General features: G+C 40.6%; 1 protein-coding gene across 4 annotated transcripts in view; it reads left to right on the top strand.

The window, feature by feature from the left end:
• Positions 1-13,587, top strand: part of RFT1 (RFT1 glycolipid translocator homolog) — a 65,124-nt gene extending 51,537 nt beyond the window's left edge. For 3 of the 4 annotated variants that reach the window (XM_085590666.1, XM_085590665.1, XM_085590667.1), the window contains 12 exons: positions 711-796; positions 1,247-1,363; positions 2,885-3,074; positions 3,604-3,705; positions 4,435-4,569; positions 5,478-5,556; positions 5,814-5,864; positions 6,455-6,585; positions 7,419-7,563; positions 8,397-8,502; positions 9,483-9,732; positions 10,592-13,587. In XM_085590666.1, coding sequence (XP_085446792.1) covers positions 711-796; positions 1,247-1,363; positions 2,885-3,074; positions 3,604-3,705; positions 4,435-4,569; positions 5,478-5,556; positions 5,814-5,864; positions 6,455-6,585; positions 7,419-7,563; positions 8,397-8,502; positions 9,483-9,732; positions 10,592-10,756 — 1,557 coding nt within the window. In that variant the 3' untranslated portion in view covers positions 10,757-13,587. Of the gene's footprint in view, positions 1-488; positions 620-710; positions 797-1,246; positions 1,364-2,884; positions 3,075-3,603; positions 3,706-4,434; positions 4,570-5,477; positions 5,557-5,813; positions 5,865-6,454; positions 6,586-7,418; positions 7,564-8,396; positions 8,503-9,482; positions 9,733-10,591 lie in introns of those variants that run through there. The other variant, XM_021529127.3, reaches the window with a different exon arrangement.
• Positions 13,588-15,786: the final 2,199 nt, after the last annotated feature.

Genomic DNA, 15,786 nt, shown 5'->3' with positions numbered 1-15,786 from the left:
TCCTCCCGTGAGCCAGGCTGCAGTTCTGGGCTGGCTTCGGAGGAGCGCGGGGCTGTGGAGCAGCGCCGCAGCTTTGGCGGGCTGAAGTGCTTGGCCATTCACCCTTTGTCGTGTCCCCTCAGCGTCCCGCCATGTTGCCCGGTGTCCCCTCAGTGCGAGGCGGTGCCGCCGTGTCCCCTCGGGACCGGGCGGTGCCGCCGTGCCCCCTCGGGACCGGGCCGGGCCGGGCGGTGCCGCCGTGCCCCCTCGGGACCGGGCCGGGCCGGGCGGTGCCGCCGTGCCCCCTCGGGACCGGGCGGTGCCGGGCGGTGCCGCCGTGCCCCCTCAGAACCGGGCCGGGCGGTGCCGCCGTGCCCCCTCGGGACCGGGCGGTGCCGGGCGGTGCCGCCGTGCCCCCTCAGAACCGGGCCGGGCGGTGCCGCCGTGCCCCCTCGGGACCGGGCCGGGCCGGGCCGGGCGGTGCCGCCGTGCCCCCTCAGGACCGGGCGGTGCCGCCCCGCTGACGCGCTCCGGCGCGACGGCGGCCGCGCCACTTCCTGGCGGCGGGAGCGGGGCGATGGCGGCGCAGGACGTGCTGGGCCAGACCGCCCGGCTGGCCTCGTCCAGCGCCCTGCTGCAGGTGCGGGGCCGCCCCTCCCTCCTTCCTCCTCCTCTAGCCGCTGCTGCTCGGCGGGGCGCCGCAGGTGCTTCCCGTGCGGCTTCTTTCGCAGGTGCTGTTCCGGGTGGTCACGTTCGGGCTGAACGCCTTCACCCTCCGCTACCTGTCCCGGGAGCTGCTCGGCGTGGTCAATGTCAGGTGAGGGCTGTGCGGCGGAGCTCGGGCTGCTCTGCGCCCTGTCACTGCGAGGCTCTGATCAATGCTCCTGGCCGTGTCACGGTGTTTGGTCATTTCTTGCCTCCCCAGGTCTGTTTTGGCCTGAAACACCGGTATCACTGTTGTGTGTTTAAACCATCAGTTTGGGGAGTAAAAACTAGATACAATGTGCTTTTGCTATAGGATATACTGTAGCTTCACATTTGGTCTGCAGCCTGTATTTTTGCCATTTGAAACATCACACGAAATTACTTTCCGTTTTTAGGAGATGGTGATAATTTTGCCTCGTATAAACATGTTTGCACACCTGTAGGAATTTGTCTGCCAGGCAGTCGTGTGTAAAAACTGATGCTACTGCATGAAGGATTTACAATTTATAGAAAAGAAATTGTTTTCTCTCCTTTTTTTTTTTCCCCTTTTCACCCCCTTTAGGCTGACTCTGCTGTACTCAACAGTTGTCTTCCTCGCCAGGGAGGCGTTTCGCAGAGCTTGTTTAAGTGGAAGTGCCAAGAGAAACTGGACCAAAACAATTAATCTCTTGTGGCTGACGTAAGATACCCTTAAAAGTTTACTTCCTTAAAATATTTTGTTTTTGTCTGGGAGCTCACAGAATGAGAAGAAGTGTTTATTTACTGAGATAATTATTTCAGAAGCCTCAGTTATGTTTCTGATCTAGGACTGTTGTAGGAACTTGCTCGAGTCTGGTGCTGTAGCATTTTTGGACTTGATTTTTTGTTGGAGCACATGAGGAAGTTCATTGCAAAAAGTGCCATTTTTTCTGTTCCTTGAGTTTCATTTGGGCTGTAACTTTTGAAGGAAAACCCTGTTGCTCCAATATGTAGCCCTTTGTTTTTTCTTCGTTTTTTGCCCAGTTTTGTTCTTTTATTACCCAGTGTGCATTTGTGAACCTGCAACATAAATGTTTAGGTAGGAGAGATGTGAAATTAGACAACAAGGAGGAAGTAGGGTTGCCTCTTTCAGCTGTGATGCTGTTTATAGCAGAACACCTTAAAGTCCACAGGACACTGCAACAAGCGATCACGCACTGCAGTGTGGCTAAAGTGGATTTTATAGCTTGTTTATCCCTCCTGGTTCGTGATTCTCTCTGCTTTCTCCCTCTGTCAGCTCTAGCTGCTGTGTAGCCCCAACTGGGCTGGGCTGGGCAGTAAATTTACCTGCCTGATATGGTTGAAAACTACCCCTGCATGATCAAATAGTATTCTCCCACTGGGGCACCTGACTTTCCCTGGAACTGCCCAGCTGTTACTTGGATCTGGCCCAGAAAGGGGGGGTTATGAGTGGTCATCTTCATCCAGGTATGAAGCAGAGGGATTGTTCCTGTCAGGGAAAGGTGTAATAGTAATATTTAAAATACATTGTTTCTGTACTGTAGTCAGCTTTCTGCTGTGTGATAGCCTTTCAAGCAAGCTTTGGCAGAGATGACACTGATTGTGTGTATATTTTTGTTTTAAATTTTTCCTCATAGAGAAGCGTAACTTCAAATGAAGGTTAACTTTGGTGAAGCATCTGAAATACGTGTTAGGAGCTTGATGTCTAATATCTTAGGGGTCTGATAGTGTGAGGGTCGAAGAGATTCTTGCTGCAGTGATGTAAAACTTGATGGACTCTGTCAGGAGCTCTGTTTCTGAAGCAGTGTCAGCAGAAAAGGATGTGCAAGCTGATGTGGGATCAGAATTGTTTGCTCCTAAGGCACAAAAATGCAGATATTTGACCTAACGGGTCTGGAGTAGAAAATGGGCAACTCATAAAAAATGTTTTCTGTAGAGTGCCTTAAGGGTGTTCATTACAAAGGAAAATATTAATTCTTGGTATGGTAACAACAGGAATTAATTCCTCAGGGCCTTTTTTTGTGTAATCATTGTGGCCATATGTGATATTACATATATGGCCATATGTAATCTAATATTTTTTTTCCTGTTTTGTTGGGGTATTTTTGTTTTGTTTTTGGTTGTAGTGTTTTTTGTTTGTTTGTCTTGGGTTTTTCCTTTTTTTTTTTTTTTGTTTCTGCTGCAGTAACATTTCCATTAATTAGTTTTTATATTTTTTTAGAGTCCCTCTTGGTGTCTTTTGGTCTCTTATCTTGGGCTTAGTCTGGCTATACTTGCTTGAAGTACCCGATCCTTCTGTGGTTCCTCACTATCAGGCTGGTGTAGTGGCATTTGGTCTTTCTGCCATTATTGAACTCCTGGGAGAGCCATTCTGGGTTTTAGCACAAGCTCATTTGTTTGTGAGACTTAAGGTTAGTAAAGTCTGTGGGGTGTGTGCATGTGGGGGGAATCTTTACTGAAAAGAACAGATTACTGACTTAGATCTTTGTATATTCAAGCTTACCTGTGTGTACTGTTTAGTACTGCGTGGCCTAGTTTGTAACATACCCAGGAATTTGTACCCATTAAAATAAGCAAATTGGTTTATTTAGACATTATCACCTTCAAGTTCCTTTAATCCTGAAACATAGGTTTTAACTGGAGGGAGAGACACTGCTTCCACAATTCTTCATGAGATATTGAGACTATGATAGTCTCAAGCAAAGATTTTTTCCATATGTCCTGTAAAAAGAACGGGGTAATGCTAGAATAGAAAACATACAGAGCAATGACAATCTAAGCTGGTCAGCTCAGCAAAAAGAAACTGCCATAAAGTCATGCTGACTTTGAAAAATCTTACATTCCTACATCAATTCTGTGCATTAAACATATGTATTTTAAGCTTGTGTACATGCTTAAGTTGTCAGAAAATAACCTGTCTCTGTTTTGTGTTTCTTAAAGGTAATTGCTGAAAGCCTTTCAGTAGTGTCAAAATGCATTTTGACAGTTACTTTAGTAATCCTTTATCCTCACTGGGGCCTTTACATTTTTTGCTTGGCTCAGGTAAGTTCCCTTTGTTCCCTCTCACCTGAATTTTAATTTTCCTTTGATATTTAGCCTGCTAAAGAACTTTGTGGAGCTGAGAGAAAAAGCTCCTGGGAGGTTTAAGATTTAGAATTTATATTTAGTATTTTCCTAATATTCATTATTGACTTGGTGCTTTGACACTGAGTTAAAGGGAGGTAGAACGAAACTCCTTCCATCTGTGAAGGCACATCTTGCAAATAAGGTTATGTTATTCTAATCACACAGAACCTTATCAGCCTAATCAAGTGCTAATCAAGTGCAATTAATTCAGGTTAAAACTTTTTCTTGATGACAATGAAGGAGGGATAATTTTTCTCCTTCAAGTTTTTGCCCTGGCTGTTGTAGATCTCTTATAACTGATGGAAATTGGAAATGTTCTATGAGGTGAGAGATGTAGGCAGTAGCTACTCTGTCAGCTTGATTTTTGATTGAGTAATTGCTTTATAATTGGACCTTCAACGTTCTATAAATGATGAATAAAGCAGGAAAATTATCAAAGGCCTATGATAACCTACATGTTAAAAAAAGGTAAAAAGCTCAACAGCATTCTCAAGAACTGTTCAAATCCTTACCTAGTTTAATATTTGGTAGGCTTAAGAACTACTTACATTTTCTTCTCACTGTATTTTCACCTAATATATAATTCTGCATTTCTAAGTTAATTTGGTTTCACTGTTTTTCTTTTCTCGTTCCTGATCTTCCCAGCTTTTATATGTCAGTGTTCTGGTAATGTGCTATGTAATTCATTTTGTCATGTTTTTGGGATCTCCTGAAGCCACAAAGAAATCATTTCCAGTTGCTAGAGTGAAAGGTCTGTTACCTAGCTTTGTGGAAGATGAGGTAAGTTGTGCAATTTATTTCTTGATTTTCTTCTTAAAATCTCACGTGAAGGCACTTTGAATGTTGCTTTTAGACTGGGGTGTAAATTGAGTAGTTTTGGGGTTATTTTTGCACTATAGAAGGATATGACTGATTAAGTTAAAAATATTACATAGAAATTGTATTTGAAGTTTATATTAGTAAAATTCTTGTCAGAATAACTTAATGAAACTTGAACTCTTTGTGGTTTTGGGTTTGTTGTTGCCAACTGTGTGTGTGCAAAATATTAGCAGACATGAACTGGAGATAGACCATCTCCACTGTGCAGGGGAATGACCAGCTATCACTGGATCTGAGGCAGAAAATAAACCAGAACCATATAACAGTGAATTTTTTGGTACTTTGATCTCTGCACAAAATAGCCATAATGTTCCACAGCATCCTAGAGATACACAAATATCCCTCAAACAAAAATGAAGCAAAGAAAGAAATTAAAAGACTCATTGAGGAAGACAACATTCTGGATAAGATTTACAGATTGAAAATATACAGGTGGTTCTTGGTTGCGAGTCTTAAAAGGACAGTTTGAAGAGCAGTAAACAGTTCATATCTCCAGTGAGGGTAAAGTTATATTGGCACTTTAAACACTCTGAGTTCCTAACTCTAGCCTTGATTAGTATTTTCTGTAGAATGCTCTTATGGGTACTTTCAGCAGCAGCAGCACTTTCCAACAAGCGAATCAGTTTTTGCCAGATCAGTGATGTTGGTGCTTGAATTCAGCAATATTTTACTAGTGGTTAATAACTGTGGCATTGTGGGTTTCCTCACCACTGCAGTTAGAGCTACCCTAGCGTTGCACTGCCTTGCTGTTTTCTATTTCTACTCTGTAACATCAATCACATTTGTTACATTTCAGTATTTATTTTCAGACCTTTGTTAACTGGAAGGAAGCACGCTTGACATGGAGTTTCTTCAAACAATCCTTCTTGAAACAGATTTTGACAGAGGGTGAGGCTTGACATAAAGGTGTGAGGGAAGAGGGGTCATGAAAACTATTTACAAAATTGACTTAAAGCTTCAGGAAGCTTGGGTGGGGGAAGATGAGGCACATGATTGCCAACCTGAAAGGAGTTTTTGAAGGTTTTCAGAACTAGGTGCTATCCTATTTGACTTTGTCTCTTGAATGCTTAGTATTGGAAGTGCCTGAACAAGTATTGGGTAGGATTTAGAGGCTTGTTCTGAAGTTCTTTATTTTGGACTTACAGGTGAACGTTATGTGATGACTTTTTTGAATGTGTTAAATTTTGGAGATCAGGGTAAGTGTGATGGTACTGTGGAATGGTGACAGAGTTTTCTTAGTCACTGCTCTTCATGTAGTTCTGAAAATGGCCTAAAGTGTTTGAAGATAGCTTGAAAGTCTGAGAAGGTTTCAAAGCCTTTGAGCTGCATTTCAGGGAACGATTAATATAAACTTTAAGATAATAGAATTATAGAATAGCTTGGGTTGGAAATGACCTTGAAGATTATCTAGTTCCAGTCCCCCTGCCATGGATGTTCACTAGATTTATATCTTTGCATTCTCCTGTATCAGAAAATCCTTACATTCCTGTTCTTATTCGGTGAACTTCATCATGATCATTTAATTCCTCTACAGCAAGAATTCTAAGTCTAGATTCACTTCTGTCTAGCTGGTGCTTTTGTCTTACCTTTGCCATGAGCAAACCTTGCAATTTTAAGGTGTAGTTGCTTGATTGTCAGAATTTTTAGAGAATACTGCTTCAATGTTGCACTAAATAACACTTGTTTTCTCTTTTTTTGGGGATGTTAAATTAGAATTCATGTTGTTATTAAAGATTTGGAATTAAAATATGTCTAAAACTCTGAGATTGCCTTTTTTTTATTTAAGGTGTATATGATATTGTGAATAACCTCGGTTCACTGGTGGCCAGGTTTATCTTTCTGCCTATTGAGGAGAGCTTTTATGTATTTTTTGCTAAAGTGTTGGAAAGAGGGAAGGCTGTAAAGGACCAGAAGCAGGTATGTTTGTTTGGATTAATTACTTGTCAAATTGTTGATTTTTGTTACAGATGAGTTGCATCACAGAAGCGTGACTGACAGAAATATGTGTTTAAATTTGCTTATTGAGGCTGTTAAAATTGAAAAATGGAGAATAAAAATGTTGAGTGTGACTGGACCAAAAAGAAAAGAGAATGGGTAAAAGAAGGAAATAGAAATGAAAATATGTAGTGGTATAGTGCTGCTTTGCATCAATAAAGTTAACTTCAGCTGCTCCAAGCAGTGTGATGGAAAGCCTGCCTTACTGTGTATTTCCAGATATAGCAAGCCATTATTTAAATAATGAAATCTAGTAAATAAATGCTATCTGGAAGTACTTTCTTTACATAAATGTAGCTGTTAAATAATGTTTCTGAAGAGTGCTACTTTGGGAAGAAAATAATTGGATTTTCCTTGTGTTTGAGTTATATGAGGAGGATTAATGAATAGGAGCTTTGTTCCACAGAGTATTATTCTTGCTCACTCATGAGGGTCAGCCTGTAGCAGTCCTGCTAATTGCACATCAGCACACAATTAAATCCTGTGCTACAGGTCTGTGGTGGGCTAAGGGAGGTGTCTGTATTTCGTATAAAACCTACCGGGTGTGTAGAACTGAAAAAATGGTGGAATAATAAATCTGTAAAAAGTGTTACCAAGTTAAGAGCATGTGTGTGGATAATTCAATAACAAAGGATACGTTTCACACCTTTTTAGACCATGCAAACTGATTTGTTTCTCTGAAGGAGCATTTCTGCATGAGAGTGGCTGTTATTACATTGATTTTGGTTCATGTAATTTACTGTGTTTTTTTTCAGGATGATGTTGCTATGGCTGCAAATGTATTGGAATTGCTGCTGAAACTTGTGCTCCTGATTGGCCTCACCATTACTGTTTTTGGTTATGCCTATTCTCAGCTGGCTCTGGGTATTTATGGAGGCTCAATGCTCAGTTCTGGAACAGGTAAAGATTTATAGACCTGACAAAAAACCACCCCTCTTTAGGAGAAAAACCCTACAGCTATCATGAATATTTTATAAATCAGCAGTTTAGGTTTTTTCCTGTGAAACTGCTATTGAAATCTGTGATTTAGCTCATCAGAATCCTTCATCTTGCTTATTTGTGTTCTTCTCAAGATATCTAGACAGGAAACTTGTTCAAATTAACTAAAGTGCTGGGAAGGATGGATAAATATAATTGCCTGGCAGAAGATTCACAATAGTACAGCGAGGATGAAAACAATCCCCCCTACTGGCTGGACAATACCCTTACCTACAGACAGGACCAAAAGTCAAATGGACTGTTCCATCTCAATCCCCAAAATGTACAGTTCATCCCACACCTGCAACCCTCCCCGGAAGCATCAGGTGTCTGTGACCCCATTGGCCTAAGTCTTGTTCCAGCCCACCTGGAAACCCCCTGATAAGGGGTCTCTGAGGGGCCAGACGCTCTCTTGGATCTTCTCCCCTCCTAGAACTTCCACCCTCTCCTCGAGCATCCTCTCTACCCCTTGTCTCTCCCCTCCACCATCCCCTCAGGCCTTGCCACGCTGCGTCTGGCAGCTCCAAGCAAGACCTTTCTCCATCCCTAATAAACCTGATATTCTAAGAGCAGCCTTCAGAGATCTCTCGTCTCCATTCATCCAAACTGTCCTGGAGCACAGCCTTCCCTACACTAAAGCTTCCATTATTAGTATTAATGTTACAAATTCTGTCTCTTAATACCAGTGTCTGTAAAAACAAAGTGGTTTGATAAAAGATATCATTAACTATTTCTCTTTCTAATGTGTTTTTTAGGTCCAGATCTCCTCCGGTGTTACTCGTTGTATGTCCTGTTTCTTGCTGTAAATGGAGTAACAGAATGTTTTACATCTGCCTTAATGTGCAAAGAAGAAGTGGACAGGTAGGAAACAATGCCTACAGAGTGTTCCTGTGAATTTATTTGTGCTGACCTTAAAAAGGAATTGGTGCTTTTGCACAAAATAATATCCTGCCCCACAGAAAATAACTCCCTGCTAGGCAGTGTGCATTTAGATTCAGATATAGAAGCTTTAGCAAGAGTTGAAAAGTTTGGGTAAGAAAGGTCAGAAACTAAGAAATATTGTTAATTTAGCTTTAGGCACATCACTAACTGATAAAGTAGTTTAAATGTGTGTTTTCTGTACAGATGAGCTTGAAGTTACACTTTTTAAGACAATCACTTGACTCACTGAAAGTTTGCAACTATTAACATTTTTCATGTAAAGGTACTGGACATACACTTAGGAATGGCCCAAGCTGTGGGTGTGAATCCAGTGGTTTACTACTTTGTAGGAGGTTGGACTAGGTGACCTCTTGAGAGCCCCTCCAGCCTGGATTATTTCCTGGTTCTGATGTGGCCCTTTCAAATTAATTTCAGTGAGATCTATTTTCCACAATCAAAGTGAGATCTTTTTTGACTTTGCAAGGGCTGCTTTCTCCACCCCTTTAAAATGTGCACTAGTTTTCCAAGTCACTGTTTACAACAGAAATGAAATAAAGTGTCAATTTGTTCTTGAGCATTCATTTTCTTTAGTATATTCCTAACATAAAACAGCGAAAAATGCACAAGTTTTTACATAACTAATAATTGTTATTAAGTTTGATTTTCTGCAATGAGTGCACAACTGTTTAGTGTAATAGAATTCTGTTCACATAATGTAATTCTTGGTTTAATTTGGTTGATGTATTTTCTTTTCTTTCAAATGATTTTTTTTTATCCTCTCATTTCTCAAATTTATTTTCACTAGAAGATGGCAAAAGAAATTCTGTTACTGATGTTAGAAAATAAAAGATCATTAGTAAATGAATGCTGGAACTGCATGCATTGTTAAATTATTTCTTCTTTTTGTTTTTTTTCCCTAGGTACAATTTTGTTATGCTGGCTTTGTCTTTGATATTTCTGTGCATCTCTTATTTCCTGACCCACTGGTATGGCAGTGTGGGCTTTATCCTTGCCAACTGCTTCAACATGGGCATCAGAATAGCTCACAGCACCCACTACATCCATCACTACTTCAGAGAAAGCAGCCACAGACCCCTCACAGGCCTGCTGCCCTCACCAGCTGTGCTGCTGGTTTACATCCTCAGTGCTGGGGTCACTGCTTTCTCAGAGGTGAGCTCCTTCCTCTCTGCTCTCACGGACCATGCTGCTGTCAGGTGACTTTTGTGTCCACAGAAAGGGGAATGCCATTAGGAAAACAGGCTTTTGAGGATAGGCTGGGAGATTTGCATTACAGAAAGGCAGGATATATTGTTAAGAGATTCTTTGTATCAATGTTCTCTGCCACCTGTACAAGGTGGATCTGACAAGTAAAATAAAATCTAACACATTTCTGCTGTGTGTAATTAATCCATGTTCTTTGTTATTAATAGTGGAAATTTTGCAGTGGCACCAAGAAACTGGCATTAAAAATTCTGTAATAAAAACAAGTAATAACCAAAACTAGAAGAAAACCAAAAATTGCTCAGAGCACATTTAACACATTTATTCAGTACAAGATGGTAATTGTGCAGGCTGATTGGAACTTTTCAATATACAAAAATTTGACAGCTTGAAAATCCATTATGCTTGAGAAAGGAGAATTTTATGTTTTGGAGTGAGAGATTTCCAGTTTGTTAGAAAATAGCCTGATATGTTGCTGTACAGTAGCAGACTTGCCTGATAGCACCAGCAGAGTTTTGTGTCATCTCAGTTAACACATTTCTGCATGCCAGATAACAGCATCTTTCTCATTCACCTTCAGATATCTATTGAATGGTTATTTTTTGCTGAACTTAAGAACTTAAATAAGTGAATGTTGTGGCTCCTGAAGATGATTTATTGTAGGGTCAGTGCACGTGCACAGCTCTACTTGTCTTGATGGTGGCGTTAGTGTGTTGGACAGAGGTGTTGGACCTTACTTCTTGTTGAGGCAGTAAATACACTTTGTGCTGAGTGGTTTTCCTGCAATGCCTTGTTTTCTTTGTTGTAGGTGTTGTTCTGCTGTGACAAGGGCTGGATGGCCAGGCTGATCCACATCAGCACAGGTGCCCTGTGCCTTGCAGCAACCCTGGTTACCATGTTCTGCACAGAGACCAAGCTCATCCACTTTGTCAGGAGTCAGTTCCTCTCCCGCTATCTGAAGAAAGGAACATGACCTGCTCCTGTGCAGAACAGTTCTTGTACATGCTTGCAGGAAAGGGCTGTGTTTTTTCCATAAGATCTGTATTGAAAAAAGGTTTCCATGTGTGTTTGGAAGCACTGATAAGGGAGTGGCAATGTTGGCAACTGGCACATGAATATTATTTTGTCTTCTGAAATGGTCAGTACAGCAGAAGAGAGGTGAATAGTTTTCTCTTTATGAATCATTCTTGTCTAAGCTTTTCTTCAAACAGCCTCTGAAGATCTAAGCTGCACCCACTGATATAACCTGGTTGACAGACTGCATGTAGAGAGCTCCCCTTCCTACCACTGGGCAGCGTAGGAAGGCCTGACGTGGTTTAGAAGGCTTTTATTTGGCATGCGTGCTGCTTAACTGAGGAGAAGATGGTCAGGGAGAAAATCCCAAAACCAACCACGACTGTGAATGCCATAAAAATACCCAGAAGCTGAGGAGAACGCTAGAGCAAGGACCAGCACCAGTGTGAGTGTTGTGGAGCAGAACACAGTGTGGTGCAGAGGGATTGAGCTGTCACTGTTTGAAGTGCAAACTAGGGAACAGAAGATGCTGACGTTTACAAGTAAATTAATGCAGTACACAGCGTGTGTCCCTGCTGGCTCTGTGAGAGTATTTCATTCATCAGATCCTTCCTGTCTGAGGGCATTGATTAACTTGTCAGAAATACTCTGAAGCCTTAACTGGAAGGGGTTTTGGGCATTGTCTGCATTAGGTGTTGAGTACAATCATGGATAGTGCAGTTCATAAGGTTACTCATAAAACTTCTTGCTTTCATTCCATTGTCTTTTGGGTTTGTCTGAGATTCTAAACACCAGCATGAACAAACTTATCTCAATAAAAGTTATTTTGTCTGTACAACTGAATGTTAAATATATTTAATAAGGTTTTTTTACAAGGAATTATGCATATTGAAGATGTTTTCATTGGATAGTAAATACTTCCTTTTGTTCCAATGTTTTCCTCATATCTTGTTTCTTTACTTCTTCAATCTCAACCTCTGGATTGGTTTGGTTTTTTTATAATTGATGAAAATTTGGATGTTCAGAAGTTCTAAAATTTTGTGTAAGGCTGCTGGTTTAGGTGTACTAATGGTGTATTATATTACTGATCTAAGATCTGAACTGGGCAGTTCCAGAATGTACAAGTGGCAGGTTTATAATCATCAATGTTCCCTTTGCAGTTTTTGGATGGACCAAAAAATGTCAAGGTATGAAAAATGTGTGCTCAGATGTGTGTAGTTGAAAGCTTTTAGTTTAATTATGTAGCAACTCTGCAGATCCTCAGACTGCTTAAAAAAAACTCACTGCAGTGGTATGGTGGAGTTCATTCTGGTGACCTCAGTGCACAGGCTGAAATGCTTTCTAGTGTCAGAGCCTTCAGCTTATAGTTAGAAATATTTTCTAAACTCTGGTAGTTCCCACTTGGAAAACATTGCCAAAGATCCTTTATTTGAGAATTTGGTGATTGAAAAATTATCATAGAGAAGCCAAAATGTGACAGTGAAGGGAGTGGCCTTGCACAGCCAAGGGCAGTTGTCTCTATTGCCTGGCTAGAAGGAGTAGAAAAAGTCTTGCTGATTCTTCTTATGCTGTTTTGAAATCTGTCAAAATGAAACAAACTCTACCTTTTTCTGTCTTCTTAATTGAATTCAGTAATTCTTTGCCTTCTACATTTTTCTTTTCAGAATGTCCTACACCTTTTTTTTCTCTTTTCTGTCAGGTGTGGAGTTAGTTGTAAAGTACGGCTTCAATTATTGCAGAGGGTTGAAACTTCTTTATGATGAATGGTCAATGCTTACAACAGCTGCTTCTTCTTTACTTGTTAAGACAGTTGAACCTATGGCTGTGTTTTAAGGTCTGTCTTTCTGTGTGCCTTTGGGATCCTACTGTGGTAATATCTCAATCTGTACAGTGAATTTTTATAACTCCTTGGAATGAGAAATTTTGTACAGCCCTGCACCTAAAGTGCTTTGGAGGTGGAAGAACTTCTCATATCAAACTGAAGCTTGAAGTCATTCTGTTTGTCTGCTCTTACAGCCCCAGCTGTACACTGATATTACTTCTGCTACTGTAATCTTGTAAGTAGGGTGATGTGAGATATTCTTCAGCGACATGACCTGTGTAGTCTCATAAATATTATTTAATATAAATGAATTATTTAGTATAATATGAATTAATTTAAAGACAACTTACATTTTTATACCAGTTTGTGTTATTTTGTATTGGCAATATGATTTGTCTTATTTCATATTGGCAAATCTCATGTCTCAAATGCTATTTTATAAGAATCAGGAATACAGTTAAGGTGACTTAATGATTGCTCATTAGCAAATTAAGGACACATTCCTCATTTAAACATCATCTGTAGGCACATCAGTGATGGTTGACTGGTGTTTGTGATTTGGGATGTTTTATTTTTCATTTTTTATGTGGCAGGAAACTGCAAGGAGAGACAGGACGTAGAGACCTATGAAACTACTGGTTTTTTATTTATCAGTGGGATCCTTAATGTCAGAGCTATTAATTGTTTTATTGCTAAAGCAGCAAACTCTCAAACTCAGGGACCAGGTTGAGATTGAACTTGACCACATTTCCCTGTTGTTTTAGCCTTGTTCATCAGTCAAAAGCACCACTGTCTAAAGTGTCATGAAGCTGTTTTAAGGAGTTCTGAAATTTTTTCGTTTCAGCCAAAGGGGAATGAAACATTTTCTTTGGTGGGGAAGGTTATGATTTCATGCTTTGTGGTGCGCTTTTCTTATTTGTTGGATGAATGATTTTCAAGGTAACACTAAATAAAGTTTATTTCCTTTATATTTTGTTGTTGTCTTCCACTTGATGATTACTGGAGTTTTATTTGCATCATTGGTACAGCTGGTGTTTGAATTTGGTTGGATTTTCTAGGATATCTTATGTATAAATTATCAACCTAAACATACACTCCATTTTCTAACACACATGGATAAAATTTGCTGTAGTAGTTTTGTGAGAAGCGGCATCATTATAGTACATTTCCCTTCTTTGTTTCTATCAAATTGTATGAATTGGAATGGCCAAATTCCTTTGCTTGTTTTTACAATGCATTGTGATAAAAACTGATTCAGTGGCCAGGAATAAATCTGATATTTAATGAAATTTTTTAGTGAATTAGTTTGTGAATGGCAATGTTGCTATTGGGAACTAACAAATTAACCAGTTTTTCAACTGTTTGATTTTCCCCCAATACTGTAAGTATTTTATTTGTTAAAAATGTAGGCAGGGGCAGCCTTTTTTAGGTAAAGAAATGAGGAGTTGAAGCTTTGCCTAAATGGTTAATCTGCTTCAGCAGGCACAAAAGAGAATAGATAAAAGTTTGAATGTTGACCACAACTGAGCACCCATAAGGGATATTGGCTTTTTAGTTCATGTGAATGATTCTGTGAGTGTCTTGAGGTCCTTGGATGCTGAACAGTCCTTCTATCTAGACTTGGACATTTTTTTGTGGGCTTCATATTTCTTGCTGTCTGAACGTCATACTTTTTTTTTTTTTTTTTTTTTTTGCAGTTTAATTACCTGATTTTAAAGATAATGCCAGAGAGGGAATCTGAGGCTTTTTGAACCATATCAGTGCTTCAATAGATGTGCTGAACAAAACCGTTACAGCTCAGCACAAAATGCATAACTCATCTGCATTCTGAGGGTGCTCTGGAAATGGAGCTGGTTTTCAGTGTAAGCTGAAAATGAAGTTTAAAGCTGTGCACATGTGATGTACAGCTGGGCCTTGGAAACATCAGGGCCTGCTCAAAAGTGTGAGCAGCTGGGGATTTAAAGAAAACTGATAGGAAGTGCTTATCTCTGCTTCACTTTGGATTGCTTCCATGGAAAGATGTGTGTTCTCTCTAGTTTCTGATCTGAGCTGCACTCCATGCCCCGCCTTGCTGGGATCTAGGAGGAGGAGTGAGCCCTTTTCAGTGGGGTATCTGTCACTGCACCTCCCTGCAGTGAGCTCTGTTCATGGAATGGGGTGAGTGTGTGCCTCTCATGCAGCTAATTTGGCAGGATTTCCTGGGAACTGTAGGGAGAGGCAAAACACCTCTGGGTTTTCCTTCGTCAGACTCGCTGGTTAGGTGTGGTAAGTGAGCCTCTGGCAGAGCTCTGTGTGTTGTTCGTTGGCAATGTCTTCTGAGTCATGGATGATGTGTTTGGCATAATTTCTCTCCAAAGTTCTGTGCCATCCCACTGAGAAAGTGGCAAGGAACATAACCAAGAGGGCAGATAATTTATATTTGTGGCCCATTTAATAAAACAAGTAACTAAAGCTGTGTCAAGAAGAAAAAAACTCAACAGAGATAGTAGTCCTTTAAGACACATCAGGTGTATGAGTAGTTCCAATCCAGTAGCAAACAAGAATCGTGTTTTGTTCTTTGTGATATACTTTTGCTCCAAAAAGGGAACAATGTAACAGAGTTTGGGAGAAGACTGCAAGGTTTAGTTCTTAACATTCTCAAATGAAGAAAATTATGCACTTACATCTTTGTGGCCTCCTAGGGAGAGAGGAATATGAAAGTTCTGAAGGGATGTGCCTGTGTCCCAGAGAGCAACTGAATCACAGTCATGCACTGTCTGTGAGAAAGCGCCTTGTCATCACTTCGGAATATCTTCAAATTGTTTTGTTTGTTTGTTTTTTTGGTTTTTTTTGGGTTTTTTTTTTTTGATCCCTGTTTCATTCATATGTTGGCAAGCCATTCATAACCACCTCCTGTACGTAGGTATGCCCCTTTTATGCTGTAAAACTTCAGCCTAGCCAGTCTCATTGCAAGAATCAAGGGGCTGGTTTGAGGAAGGTGTGGGTCAGCTTGCTGAAGGTCCAGCCCTGACAGCACAGACTGAGGAGGGAGCAAATTAGGCTTGCACAGAAAAATTTAATTGTGGTTTCTTTTTTGTTGTGGATGCTTGACTTGGCAGTGCTGTTTTCCAAATGGAAGGGATTTTTGGAAGTCATTTTATTAAACAGGTGCCATAAAGTGCACTCAT

Source organism: Lonchura striata, chromosome 12 (assembly GCF_050655825.1).
Source record: "Lonchura striata isolate lonStrDom1 chromosome 12, ASM5065582v1, whole genome shotgun sequence".
Classification (NCBI taxonomy): domain Eukaryota; kingdom Metazoa; phylum Chordata; class Aves; order Passeriformes; family Estrildidae; genus Lonchura; species Lonchura striata.
The sequence above is the reverse complement of the archived record's forward strand: the minus strand, read 5'-3'. Positions and strand labels throughout refer to the sequence as shown.